This window comes from Hyperolius riggenbachi, chromosome 4 (genome assembly GCF_040937935.1).
Source record: "Hyperolius riggenbachi isolate aHypRig1 chromosome 4, aHypRig1.pri, whole genome shotgun sequence".
Taxonomy (NCBI): domain Eukaryota; kingdom Metazoa; phylum Chordata; class Amphibia; order Anura; family Hyperoliidae; genus Hyperolius; species Hyperolius riggenbachi.
In genome coordinates this window covers 29,843,060-29,858,226 of record NC_090649.1, presented here as the reverse complement: position 1 = coordinate 29,858,226, position 15,167 = coordinate 29,843,060, and the positions used below count along the sequence as shown (strand labels likewise).

The following is a 15,167-nucleotide window of genomic DNA, read 5'->3' as shown; positions in this document are numbered from 1 at the left end:
GAAGAGGATCCACTCACCTCTCTGCCGTTCCCGCGACAATCGGCACCTCCCTCCGCTCTGGCCGGCATCTCCTCTCCGTCTGACGTCAGCGCCGGGTCCCGGCTTGATGACATCATCAAGCCGCGACCCGGAACTGTTCGTCAGACAGAACGGAGATGCCGGCCGGAGAAGAGGGTCCCGTGGGGCTCATCGCTGGAGCCTGGAAGGTAAGTGAAGGCTGCTGGCAGAAGGGGGGGGGGGGGGGGGGCACAGGCCACCATGGGGGGGGGGGACAAAACCAGCCAGCCACAGACGGGATCCGGCCGCCTGACCCCCCCAAACGCGCGCACCCCCTTCCCGCGCAAAATGCCTGGTCCTTAAGGGGGGGTAGGTGGCCGGTCCCGAAAAGGTTAAAGCACAACAGTTTCGGTATGGCAATTATCTTCCCTTATCACCAGCACTGGCATTTTCCAGTACTTTGCACTACATTAACCGATTAAAGGGGCACTACAGCGAAAAAATGTAAAATATGTGCAAACATAGACAAATAAGAAGCACATTTTTTCCAAAGTAAAATGAGCCATAAATTACTTTTCACAGAAGTGACAGGTTTTGAACAAGTCCATCTCTTCGTAAGGGATTCTCAGCAAGGCTTTTATTCTTTATACAGATATTCCCGAAAAAGGATTTAAACAATGATGTTGGCCAGTTTCCCTGCTCGCTGTACAGTTTTTTTTTGAGTTGGACTGAGCAACTGCCATTTACTAAGTGCTTTTGAATATAAACATAAGCCCTGAGAATCCCCTATAAAGAGATGGACTAGTCCAAAACCTGTTGCTTCTGTCAGATTTCTACTACCTACTGTAAGTGACAGCAGCATAGGAGAAAAGTAATTTATGGCTCATTTTACTCTGGAAAAAATGTACTTCTTATTTGTATATGTTTGTATGTATTTTAAATTTTACAGTTTTTCGCTGTTGTGCCCCTTTAAGTAGTCTTATTAATTGTAATAGCACTAGCACTTTATCAAACTCTCATAACTTTTGCTCTTCAACAGTATTGATTTATATATGTATTGTTTGCATGCTATATTGATATGCTGCAGTGCTTATGCATTATTTTGCACATCTTGATTACACTAGACTGCCTTAAAGTGGACCCAAATTAAAAATACAAGATTTCAGAAATAAAATCTATTTTCTAAATTATAATAATAAATAGCAGCCTTTTTTCAGCTGCATGATGACAAATATAAAATATTTTACATTTATTGGAGGAACCCCTCCCTTCCTTTCATATTGCCGGGACAGAATTCAGCAGACTGGTGGAGTAGGTGGTGTCCAGCAAAGGAGGAATTGCTAATGGCTGCCACCTGTATAACCCTAGTTATGAAAAGAGAAGGGTGAAAAGCATGCACTGAAATGCTCATAGGCTTTAAGGAGTGTTTATTTATCTTTGTATGTGTCAGAGTGGTGCAGCTAAATATTTTGAATTAAAAAAATGTTCGGTTTGGATCAGCTTTAAGCCTCTTTCAGACAGGAAGGTAGTAAAAATCCTGTCAGCTGTTCTCCTGCACTGGCGTGTCCCCACTTCCCCCCTGGAGTCACATCTGAGCGTGTCCACAGCCATCCTCAGATGTGACGTATCGCAGTTCTCTGCCACTGGTTAACAGCACTGCCGGTCATGCTCGACACACAGCAAAGGATCATCCACCAGGCAACCTAAGCAGGTGCCTGGGGCCTAGTGAGTGTCAAGGGGCCCACCTGCCACCTTCTCTGACCTCTCTCCACTTCACTTTACCAAAAGGTCCGCAAGGGGACCCAAATCTACTACCTTGCCTAGGGCCCCGTTACATCTTAAAGGGGAACTGAAGTAAGAAGTATACGGAGGCTGCCATATTTATTTCCTTTTAATCAATACCAGTTGCCTGGCAGCCCTGCTGGTCTATTTCTCTGCAGTAGTATCTGAATAACACCAGAAACAAGCATGTAGCTAGTCTTGTCAGATCTGACTTTAAAGTTAGAAACACCTGATCTGCTGCATGCTTGTTCAGGGGCTATGGCTAATAGTATTAGAGGCAGAAGATCAGCAGAGCTCCCAGGCAACTGGTATTGCTTAAAAGTAAATAGACAGCCTCCATATACCTCTCTCTTCAGTTATCCTTTAATCCATCTCTGATGACATACATGATGCTACTACCATTTAAATTCCACCCGAACGGCACTCCTGTGCGGCAGACGGGACGCTGAACTGCTCGGCAAGCATACACTTCAGTCAACCATCTGGGGATCTGTGTTGATTGATTGTGGTTCCCAACTAACCCATTGTTTGAATACATGAAATTGCATGTGATTTATTGGTAAGATTTATTGAGGTCTAAATATATTGATTATAAGCACCAATACAAGGCTCCCTTACCACATTGCTTTTAATTCGTTTTAATGATTTTGGACTAGCTGTCTAATAAAGCTATTGCTGTATTTCCCTAATTTTAAGCATTTTATTTTATACACATACACGCTTCCATTGACTTACATTAAAATCGCATTAAAATTGCGGGAAAAGTGCAGCGATCAGAATTTTTTTAAAAAATTGCAATTTCAGCAATTTTGCCGCGATTTTACTGTAAGTCAATGGAAGCGATTTAAAAAATTTTTTAAACGACCTCAAAAACGTTATTTGGTGTGACGGTCCAAAGTCCAGTTTATTTGAAGGGAATCTGAAGTGAAATTAAACTTATGATATTATGATTTGTATGTGTAGTACAGCTGAGAAATAAAACGTTAATTAGCACAGATAGGAGTCTCATATTGTTTCCAGTACAGGAAGAGTTATGAAACATCAGCTGTTATCTATGCAAAAGAGCTTCTCTGAGCTCTGCAAATTTGTAAAGTCCTGGACAGCCCTGTCTTTTGAAGCACTTATCTCAATGGTCTCTCATTGTTTCTTCTTTGATTATTGTTTTTCTGCAGAGAAAAGTTCAGAGTCACTAGCCTGCTCTGTGAAATCATTTAGAATGCTGAGTGTATTGTGGAAACTGCAATTATTAGAGAATGATGCAATGTTATAAAAAAGCTGTATATATATGAAAATAAAAAATGACACTATTTTCTTTGCTACTATTGTTCTATTAATTATCAATATCACAAAACCAATTCATTATATCATACGGTTTTTCACTTCAGTGTCACATTAAAGCAAGACAAAACAGAAACAGGCTTTTCTCCAGCAAAAGGCAGTAATACAAGTAAATGAAAATAGCTTATTTCAGCTTTGTAGAGAAACAGACACGAGTCCTTGCTCTCTGAGCAATCGTATAATCCAGAAAACAGTCCAGTTTTGGAAAAATAATGGATAAATCCAACAAGGTGTCCACTCTAATCCCAGCACAGGCGGCCAGCACACATCCACCTTGCAGCACACCTGCTACACTCCTAATCAGCTCGCCCCATGCTCAGAGCTCCAGGTAACTGCTGTCTGGCTGCTTTCAAAACCAGGTATGGACTAGGGTGGAACAGGGAGGCCAACGCCCAGTTACTTTGCTGCCCTGTTCCAGAGCTCCAGGACCCGAAAAACTAAACATAGCAACTGTTGGTTGCCAAACTACCCCGGGCTCCTTCCCAGTCCCTACCTGTCTTAGCCTCCTTGCGACTGCCTTAAGCTGGCCACTAACGGTTTAATTTCTAGCAAAAAATTGTTCGAGCGATCAGAAATTCTGATCGGATGAAAAATCGTTCACTACACCATCAACTAACCAATCATTGCTTCCCATCTATCACGACCACCAAGAACATTTTTTTCACTCGTTCATAATCGATTGTGTCCACCAATGGAGATTATTTACAACCAATCCAATCAGAATTTCTGATCGCTCTAACGATTTTTGGCTAGAAATTGGACCGTTAGTGGCCAGCTTAACACTAATTGGTGGTTGTAAGGTGGCTCCTTTAGGACCACCTAACGCCATTTGGTGTCAAGTCCTGGGGAGGAGATTTCAGGGAATTGCGCACGCAGATGCACGCGCATCCCAGCATGAGTGATGGAGCTCAGCTCCGTCAACAGTCTGCCAGCAGCGATCGCCGCTAACGGCCGTTTGTTTATGTTGTACAGCACTGCAATCTAGAAAGCTCTGTTAGTGGGCAGAAAAGAGGCCTTATGGGGTTTGAGACGGTATATCTACACAGGTATTTGTCTATAGAGGCGGTTGGCCGCTGCTCGCTTCCGCGCCGGTACTCATCGCCGCCTGTTAGAGAGAACGCAGTTCCCTAGCATTGATCTAAGTCCCCGTGTCAAGGATCACCATCAATAAAATGCTTGCAGTCATTGTAACTAAGGAAGTAACACATCCAATGCATTACTTCCTGTTCACATACTAATAGTACTCACAGGAAAGTAATACGCGGACATATTGAAGCCAATTAGCAAAATTACACCTACATACATTTTTTTGCATAATTATACTTACACATACATACTGTACAGGACTCCAGGGATGGGTCCTGGATGGCAGATATGTTCTGCCTTATTTTAGGCACCTTTAACCACTTAAAGAGAACCTGTACTGAGTAAAAATATTTAAAATAAAAACATGAGGTAACTTCAAATGAAAATTACAGAGTTACCTTGCCATCAGTTCCTCTCAGAAGCTCACCATTTTCTTCTGACAATAATCCCATCCAGTTCTGACAATATTTTGTCAGATCTGAAATCTATCAGTTGCTGTCAGTAAAATATCAGTTGCTGTCAGTTATAGCTGAGAGGAAAACTGATGTACCAGGCAATGTCCATGTTTCCCTATGGCTCAAGTAGGCGATGTTACAGTTTAACTGTGTGCTGACCAGAAAGCTGTTATGGGTAATGGCTATTTTCAAAATGGAGGACGGAAAATTCCCTTGATCATAGTGAACAAATAGGACGCAGGACAGGAGAAAGACAATGAGGAGTAGACTACATGGAAGGTAAGTATGACTTGTGTATGTCTATTTTGACTTTTATTTTCAGTACAGGTTTTCTTTAAAGTGGACCCAAACCAAACATTTTTTTAATTCAAAATATGTAGTTGCACCACTCTGACACATACAAAGATAAATAAACACTCCTTCAAGCCTATGAGCATTTCAGTGCATGCTTTTCACCCTCATCTTTTCATAGCTAGGGTTATACTGGGGGCAGCCATTAGCAATTCCTCCTTTGCCGAACACCATCTACTCCACCAGTTTGCTGGATTCTGTCCCGGCAATATGAAAGGAAGGGGAGGGGTTCCTCCAATAAATGTAAAATATTTTATATTTGTCATCATGCAGCAGAAAAAGACCTGCTATTTATTATTATAATTTAGAAAATAGATTTTATTTCTGAAATCTTGTATTCTTAATTTGGGTCCACTTTAAGGACCACAGGAATCTGGGGGTTTAAGGACCACTAGCTGAGGGTACCTCTGGTCACTTAATACTAAGGGACACCTGTAGCTACCTATGACTGGCAAGGGAAGTGAAGGAGAAGTGACAGCCTGGGGCAGCCAGCACACTTGCAGTAGCTAGGTTTTTTATGTTCATGGGGTGGGGGTGAAGTCTAGGGTGCCAGGACATCTGTGCTTATAGGCTCCGCTCCTGTGATGTAAATCCGACCCTGGACTGCTTGGTACTGTACATACACACGTTTATCTCATCATGCCACATTTCACACTAGTTTTTGGCCCAAAAAGTCACATATATGACCTAGAGTGCGCCGACAATATGCATATTGCTGCCCCCCCCTGCATGCCTCTCATCCAGTGACAGTCTCTCAGCTGGACAGGAAGTCCGTCACTGCGATTTCCAGAGGTTTCCCGTTTATGTCGTCCGTGCATGTGCCGCCAACCTGTTTCAAAAATCTAAGCACAGAGTAGGGATACCAAGAGTCAAATATAGTGTAGTATGTACTGGTAGTTGAAATGAAGTATGATAGAATAATAAGCTATACTCACAAAGCACGGCTACCTCAAAGGTAACCACTGTATTGGCAGGTGGGAAGATTAGACCTGACCCCACTCAGAGGTGCCTGGCTCTTCTACTGACCACATATGCCATTGCTCCGTTGTTATTGCCTGATGAATTTATCATTACAGCAAACAGTCTGGCAACTACAGTAGTCTGCAGAGACCTATGAGAAAGTAAAATCAGAATCATTTATTTCGCCAAATACAACGGGGTTGTACCTGGAATTATTTTTAGCACATATAGGGTCTTCCCACCTGTATTGGCATTTGGGAAGATTAGACCTGACCCCACTCAGAGGTGCCTGGCTCTTCTACTGACCACATATGCCATTGCTCCATTGTTATTGTCTGATGAAGCGGGATCAAACCTGTGAAACGTGTTGCACTGTCCCCTGGAGTAAGTAAATAAGTGTGTTGTATTTGACAAACACATTGGCAATTTTTGTGTCTGCTTGGAGGAGGTAAGTCCACCACTGCCTCCTCATGTTTTAAACTTTTAAGATACTTTTATCCTTTCAGCACCTCTGTATCCATACTACGCTTTTTCAAAAATCTGCATTGCCCATTTACTTCAATGACTTCTGCTGCATTGTTGCAGAAGTCGGAAGGTAACGCGCTACTGACATTTTGCGGCACGTTTGTGGCCGATCCCATTCTAACAGTGCAAGGCAATGTGACCATGGTAATGTGAACGGCGCCATAGGTTATTATTGCTGTTGCGTTACCCTGTGTGCAGAAAGGGTAAAGCAACGCAATAATAACATTGTATTGTGAAAGGGACCTCAAAGTCAGCTCCCACCTCTTTGGGATTGGCTACCCTGGCTCCAGATTACTGCGTATTGTAAAGGGCGGGAGTTTTTCAGTATTAGTATTCTCCTCAGGGATGTATAGAGGTGAGATTTGAAGTAATGTCTCTTTCCTTCCAGCTGCTACAGGGGAGTGATGGAGGCGGGATCCCAGCGTCCGCTCCTGGAGTCACCAACCATAGTGATGGGTGTGAAATTAACATGCAACAAGTAAGTGAATTTATCATTACAGCAAACAGTCTGGCAACTACAGTAGTCTGCAGAGACCTATGAGAAAGTAAAATCAGAATCATTTATTTCGTCAAATACAACGGGGGTTGTACCCGGAAATATTTTTGGCACATACAGGGTCGGTGATGGTACAGCAAGACACAAGCAGTAATGTACATTACATTTAGTAGTGAGTACACAGTGCATGGAACATAATACTTAGTTACATAGTGGAAGGTCCCGAGGAGACATCCAAGTGCTATGTGAGTGGAACGCTACCTTCTCTGCAGCGCTCAACAGCTCTGCAGCTATTTGGATGCCCCCCGGAATGCAGAGGAAAATAAGCATAGAGAGATAATAGAGAATAAAGACAGAGAGAGAGTCCCAGCGGGTTGCGGCAGTGCTGTAGCTGGCTGGTGGCCTAGTTACATGTCCCAGTGGCTGTACGCCAGCCCCGACTGTGGTCTAGTCAGTGCGGTCGGTCAATCTGGTGGTATAAGGTCCAGCAGAGGGGCTGCGAGAGACCCAGCTTGATGGTGGAGCATATGGCCTCTGGCAACCCTTATGTGCCTATGGTGTAGAGGCTCTGGTGGCTGCCGTCTGGTCCATGGCCTTAGGCTGGAGGCCTAGGGAGCAACAAAGGGCTGTGGGCACAGGAGCCCTGGCATGATGGTGGAACACCGGAGACCATGCTGGGCTATTTCATACTGGGACCAGGCCGTGTGGGGATCAGTGGCTTACCGCGCCAGTGGATGGACAGACGCTGGTACCGGTCCTGGCAGCGACGATGGAGAGGTGCTGGTGTGCGGCCAGATCTCTCCCGCACTCGTTGGGGCAGCTGCAGGGGGCAGCATCCTGTGGACTGGCTGTGCGAGTGCTATGCAGAAGAGGCAGGAGGCTGGGGCATTTGCTAGGTCCTGTAGTTGGTGCAGGGGCCGGCGTCCCTTCCCCATGTGGTGATGCCTTCAGGCAGTAGTGCTGGTTGTTGAGGAGATGCAGCCATAGACCTGACGATTATGGGCAGATTCGACAAAGAGACAAATGTATCTCTGATCGAATCTGATTAGAGATAAATTTGTCTCTAGTCGAAGCTGCCCATATACTACAGGCCGATTCCTGTCCGATTTCAGCAGGAAATCTTCAGTTGCAATGGTGTGTAGCACTCCTGGTATATGTGAATCTCCGCTCACAACCTCCAACTACCGGCAGTGCAGGAAACGGGCTGCTCTAACCCAAAGTCCAATGCTGTAGAAAGTGAGTTCCGCACAATGTCGGTAGGAACAAACCGGCTTTATTGAATCAAACACATAGGCTAAAATCCAACACCACACGCTGTGTAGCACTCCTCTGGTAATACACGTGGGATGTGCCAAGGCTGTATCCGGCAGCACTCCAGATCAATGTATGAAGAAAGTGAACAAGCCGGCACCATCCAAAAGTAAAGTTATGCTCTTTTATTCAATAATGTAATTGGCAGCCGCCTCTTTTTCAAGCTTGTGCTGCAAGTCATATACACCAAACAAAGTATCAGTCACATTTATACAGTTTGCATGGACAATCAGCAGCCAATCACATACCATATTAGTTTGCACCAATCACTATGGTCCTTGTACTAGCAGACCTGATGGGGAACTTCGCTGCTGCTGAATGACAGGGCCATTTGAAGTGGACACCTCCCACCTCCTCTCACACACCTTTAGTGCCGCAGCCCTGCATGTCCGATATCCCCGCGGCCACTCACGTCAGACCGCCCAGAGGCAGACCTGACAGGGAACAGCCCGGGCAACGCAAATGGCTGTACGCATGCGCAGCCACTACACGTACATCTGCGGTGACGTCAGGCGGCCAGGAACACTCACCCCCTCGCGTCACAAATGTAAATAGAGGGAGCAGCCGCGACCAATGGGTCTATAGCACAGTTTGTCCATGCAGACTATATAAATGTTATACAGAGAGTTTAATGTGTGCATCAAACACCAAGTTAAAACCTGACAAATCTGGCTTTTCAAATTTGGCCTTATTGGCTTATCATGAGGCAATGCTCATGCAAATATGCATTTGCTTTTGCAGGGTCTAAAACCAATGCCGCAAAGCAGTTGCTCTGCGGGGATTAGTTTATGCTACATTAGCACTATCCAGGAGCGCCACGGGGAGGCTTCCCAATGCCCCCATAAAATCGGGGGGAACGCGGGGCCCCAAGCTCTCTCACTGCCTGGAGACCACAGCGGCACCTGGGAGGGGGAGGCTGGGAGGTGCAGGCGACCCCCCCCCCCCAAGCGTGGACAACGCCAGGAAGAGCCACCCGCACCAACCTCCCAAAATTTAAAAACAGGAACTTACCTTATGTCCATTGCATTCTGCTACATGAGCGCCACATGGATAAGGAGTGAAGCATGGGCCACCTCAAGCTGTGGAGCTCAGGGCTGGCTTACACACAACACTCCAGAGGGGGGGAGGGCAGGTGCAGACAACTCACTCCAGGGCTCTCACCACCTAGAGCAAGCCATCCACCACCTGCCTCCAAAGGGGGGATAGAAGTGAAAACTCTATATAGAGAGTTTAATGTGTGCATCAAACACCAAGTTAAAACCTGACAAATCTGGCTTTGCAAATTTGGCCTTATTGACTTGTCAGGGTTTAAAGGGAGGGTTCAGGGAAACGTTTAAAAAAATAAAAATCCATATCCACTTACCTGGGGCTTCCTCCAGCCCGTGGCAGGCAGGAGGTGCCCTCGCCGCCGCTCCAGAGGCTTCCGGTCGACTTCGGTGGCCGACCCGACCTGGCCAGGCCGGCTGCCAGGTCGGACTCTTCTGCGCTCCAAGGACAGGCTCTTCTGTGTCCCACGCGGGCACGCTGACGTCATCGGACGTCCTCCGGGCTGTACTGCGTAGGCGCAGTAGTTCTGCGCCTGCGCAGTACAGCCCGGAGGACGTCCGATGACGTCAGCGTGCCCGCGTGGGACACAGAAGAGCCTGTCCTTGGAGCGCAGAAGAGTCCGACCTGGCAGCCGGCCTGGCCAGGTCGGGTCGGCCACCGAAGTCGACCGGAAGCCTCTGGAGCGGCGGCGAGGGCACCTCCTGCCTGCCACGGGCTGGAGGAAGCCCCAGGTAAGTGGATATGGATTTTTATTTTTTTAAACGTTTCCCTGAACCTTCCCTTTAACTTGGTGTTTGATGCACACATTAAACTCTATGTATAGAGACTATATAAATGTGACTGATACTTTGTTTGGTGTATATGACTTGCAGCACAAGCTTGAAAAAGAGGCGGCAGGCCTCGAAACGTCGCATTGAGATGCTGTAAAGCATTATTGAATAAAAGAGCATAACTTTACTTTTGGATGGTGCCGGCTTGTTCACTTTCTTCATAGCATGAAATCTTCAGGCAATCGGCTGAACCCACTGTGTCTGCACCGCCACTACCCCCTTAATGTATATGTGCCCCCTGTGTGTGCATTATGCATTACTTGTCCTGTAGCAGCCATAACGCACCGCTAGCATGTATGTGGAACCTCGCGAGATGGACGGACACCGCAGACGTGCGCACGGGCACACATGCTGCGAGCGGGAGCGCGCATGCGCAGGGCTGCGAGTCCGTACAAAAATCCACCGACTCCGACTCCTTAGGTTAGGATTCCACCCACTCCTCTAATTTGCATATTACAATCTTGTTGGTTGAAAGTATGTAACATGAAATGCATCTCTTAACTGCCAAAGAGAGGGATCTGGAGGCTGCCATATTTATTCCCTTTTAAACAATACCAGTTACCTTGCTAGCCGGCTGATCTTCTGACTCTAATACTTTTAGTCATAGACTAAAACTAGTCCTTGGTAAGAGTACTTGTAAAAGGTACAGACTGGAACAAAGAACATCTATCAGGCCCTAGGCAATGTAACTGTGGGTACATGTAAGAATGATGTGCAGGTACTCTGCAGGGGAATGAGGAGATTCTTCCTCTATTACACATTCTTCATGCACAATCTGAACATGGATCAGCCCCTAGGCAATGTAACTGTGGGTGCATGTAAGAATGATGTTCAGGTACTTTGCAGGGGAATGAGGAGATTCTTCCTCTGTTACACATTCTTCATGCACAATCTGAACATGGATCAGCCCCTAGGCAATGTAACTGTGGGTGCATGTAAGAATGATGTTCAGGTACTTTGCAGGGGAATGAGGAGATTCTTCCTCTGTTACACATTCTTCATGCACAATCTGAACATGGATCAGGCCGTAGGCAATGTAACTGTGGCTACATGTAAGAGTTATGTGCAGGTACTCTGCAGGCGAATGAGGAGATTCTTCCTCCAACATTCTTCATGTACAATCTGAACATGGATCAGCCCCTAGGCAATGTAACTGTGGGTGCATGTAAGAATGATGTGCAGGTACTCTGCAGGGGAATGAGGGTATTCTTCCTCTATTACACATTCTTCATGCACAATCTGAACATGGATCAGGCCGTAGGCAATGTAACTGTGGGTGCACGTAAGAGTGATGTGCAGGTACTCTGCAGGGGAATGAGGGTATTCTTCCTCTATTACACATTCTTCATGCACAATCTGAACATGGATCAGGCCCTAGGCAATGTAACTGTGGGTTCATGTAAGAATGATGTGCAGGTGCTCTGCAGGAGAATGAGGGGATTCTTCCTCTATTACACATTCTTCATGCACAATCTGAACCAGATTTATGGGTGATAGACAACACCTATGTGTTCAATGTGCACAACATTCTCAGTGGATTCCCTGCAGCTCTGTGGGGAGTGTATATGTAGAGTATAGTACTACTGTGTAACAAAGTAAACCTGAGACAGATGAAATTAAAGTTTTATACATACCTGGGGCTTCCTCCAGCCCCCTTCGGGCTAGTCAGTCCCTCGCTGTCCTCCTCCGCCACCTGGATCTTCTGCTATGAGTTCAGGTACTTGAGCCAGTTGGGCGTAGTGCGCATGCACACACTCTGCCACCGGGAGCGTACTACACCTGCGCAGCACTATTGTGCAGCACTATTGCGCAGGTGCACAATGTTTCTGGCTGTGGAAGCGGCACGTGGCCGGACTGCGCTGACTGGCTGAATTACCGGGACTCATAGCAGAAGATCCAGGGGGCGGAGGAGGACTGTGAGGGACTGATTAGCCTGAAAGGGGCTGGAGGAAGCCCCAGGTATGTATAAAACTTTTATTTTCATCCGTCTCAGGTACCCTTTAAGTCGTAGTCACCAAACCAAATTTTAACAACATATCAAATTATTTGATTTCATGAGCAAAGGGAGTGCATAAATTTGCATAAACCAGCATCAACGCAGAATTATTTCCATCTTATTGACCATCTCTATTAGTGACACGGCTACACATCAGGCTTTATACTTACAGCATAGATGTTATTTAGTATATATAAGAGATTCCTGTGTACACATCATATATACAGTCACAATCAGATGTGTATATCTTACTTTAAAAATATGGGGACTGCTTTATTGAAGCAGCACAAGTAACTAATTTTGATTGGTCTATTTCATTTTTGTGGGCTAAGCACAGCTATTACTGTATATATACATTATTGATGACTATTATCTGAGAAATTAAACATTTTATCATATATTTCTATTTTAATTGCAGTTTAAATTCATTAGGAGTCGGAGTCAGTGCATTTTTTCCCGACTCCGACTCCAGGCACCCAAAAATTGCCCCGACTCCACGACTCCGACTCCACAGCCCTGTGCCCGCTGTGATGCTGCGGCGAGCACTGACCTAGAGCCCATTTTTAAACGCCTGATGTATGACCACAAAGGGGTACATGTGCTGAAAGGGTTGAGAACCACTGGTATAAACAATACTGAATTTTTTTTTCTTGTTCAGTCGAGGAAAAAAAAAGATCAATTTTTCAGAATTTTCCTATGAATATCTGGATATAAGTGTTGAAACAATGGGATTAAAATAATGAAAACTGAATGTTTTTTTTCTTCCGATCATTCTTTCTTGATTTTTTTTGTCGATCAAATGTGTATGGTAGATTGGTTAGATTATTTTCAAATGATATGATCAAGTGGAAAAATCAATCAGATTACTCTGTAAAAAAAACAACAACCTGAATTGTGTATGGCCAGCTACAGAAATCTGGTATGGCGGATCTCTAAGCAGCACCCGGCGGGCAGAGCGGCGCACAGTAAGTAACTGCGAAAATCACTTCAAATGCAGGAAGTGATAAATACTTACTCTGTGCACCTCTCTGCCCGCAGGGTCCCGATCAGATCTGCAGGCATGTCGCCAGTCGCTGCGCTGATCTGAACGGGCAGAGGGGAGGGAAGCCCCTGTATAAGAGAGCAGTGCCAATGCCATGGCAGCTGGTGCCGGCACCATTCTTACAGCTAGAGAAGGGCCTATTGGCAGGGACGGAGCAAGACCAAGTTGCGCCTGGGGCAAGGTCAGGTTTTGGCGCCTAAAGGTCAGGTTTTGGTGCCTGAACTGCCATTCATTTTGCCGCCTTTTTAAGAATTCAACAAACTGCACCTGGGGCAAGATACCCGTTTGCCCCCCCCCACCCTAGATCCGTCCCTGCCTATTGGCGGTCCCCCCCTGACGGCCCAGTCCGGCCCTGTATAAGCTGTAGGTTCTAACATCTTGTCATCATAAAGGAATTGAGTCAGAAGAAGGGTTATTAGCCAAAACCTTACTATTTTTCTTTTAAAGGACCACTTCAGTGAAAAAAGTAAGCAGTTAAAATCTGACAGAACCGACAGGTTTTGGACTAGTCCATTTCCTCATGGGAGATTCACAGGGTTTTCTTTGTTTTCTTGAATGGCAGTTGCTGAGTCTGACTGCCAAAATAGTGTAAATCAAATCACCAGAGGTGGCGCTCACAGCAATGTCACATCTATATTACAGTTCAAATGCCTAAGGGAAATATAAGCAGAACGGCGCAATTTCAAATTCCACCATCCACTATGACAGAGAAGCATACACCCCACAGTATATGTGCTTCACTGAGGATATATACATACACAACCTATCACAGAGTCAATGATCAAATAAGGTAGTCCACTTCCAAACTCCACATTAAAAAGCTAAATTTCGAGAGAAGCATATACACTTGAGTCTCTGTTTCACTGGATCAAAAATGTTCATATTCCGCATATAATTCCTATTTTTCCTTGTTTGTGCATGAAGTTTGACCACGTAGATGGAATAAAACACCACCACCACACCCTAAGTCAGCAATTGGCTGGCGTGCCCGTCGTGCCTGCCCGCTCCGCCCCCCTACTTGCCTCGGCCCGTGGGAGGGGGTGGGAGTGGCCCCGTGGTGCAGCCTGATTGGGCGGCGGGGGACACATAGGGCGGGTGTCAGGGATGGGAGGACACGCCTCCTGAAGAAGCCGGCAGCGCCAGCGAAATCGATCGAGGACGCCGTCCTCCTCCATGACGGCGTCTGGCCATTCGCTCAGCTTCTCCTGAACCTTGGAATCCATCGCCTCCTCCTAGCCACTCCGGTTACAGTAAGCACCCAGCAGGCAACCACATCCATTACTAAGCAATTTGGATTATGGATGACAGCAGAAGGCTATGATATGACCTGAACTCCTTGCATGTATATTGCATGAACTGCTTAACTAACACTTGCTGCTGCTGTATGCATGAAACTTGCTTGTGCCTATGCCGATACCTTGCATTCTGCAAACTGCTGCATGATGATTATTGTGACTAAACACTGACGTTGTCTGTGTCTTCAGGGCATGAAGATTCCTGTCTGGGTTTGCATACTGCTAATCATCTGCTGACACTGCTGTGGGCATACCACTGTATGGACTGACACTGACAAGCTTGCTGAGTACGCCTTTACAGGTGGTGATTGTGTGAAGTTCACCTCTGTACTTGTATCTTCTAATTGTCTGGGAGTTGAGGCTCTATCTCACCTCATTCTATAGTATCTACTGAATTAAGAATTGAGTATAACACTGGATCCATTTGCTTTATACAGCCAACAAGTTGGACCTAAAAGATCTTCTTGGGCTGCGCAGCCATAGCGAAACTCCATGTATACATGAATTATATTCAATCTAAAACTGGGTGGCAGTGTTTGGAGGGGATATGTGGGTTTGGGGGAGGGTCTGGTCAGACTGTTATGTGATTTTTTTAATATGTTTTCTATTTGCAAGTGCTAAATAAAGTTTTGTTTTTTTATATATACATGATTTTG

General features: G+C 45.7%; 2 protein-coding genes across 6 annotated transcripts in view; both read left to right on the top strand.

The window, feature by feature from the left end:
- Positions 1–15,167, top strand: part of LOC137570321 (snaclec trimecetin subunit beta-like) — a 902,833-nt gene that overhangs the window by 650,029 nt on the left and 237,637 nt on the right. The gene's annotated exons all lie outside the window — the stretch shown is intronic.
- The window catches only part of LOC137570319 (early activation antigen CD69-like), a 180,117-nt gene that overhangs the window by 72,286 nt on the left and 92,664 nt on the right, over positions 1–15,167 (top strand). For all 5 annotated transcript variants that reach the window (XM_068278963.1, XM_068278962.1, XM_068278961.1 and 2 more), the window contains exon 3: positions 6,883–6,972. In XM_068278963.1, the coding sequence (XP_068135064.1) occupies positions 6,883–6,972 (90 nt within the window). The remainder of the gene's footprint in view (positions 1–6,882; positions 6,973–15,167) is intronic.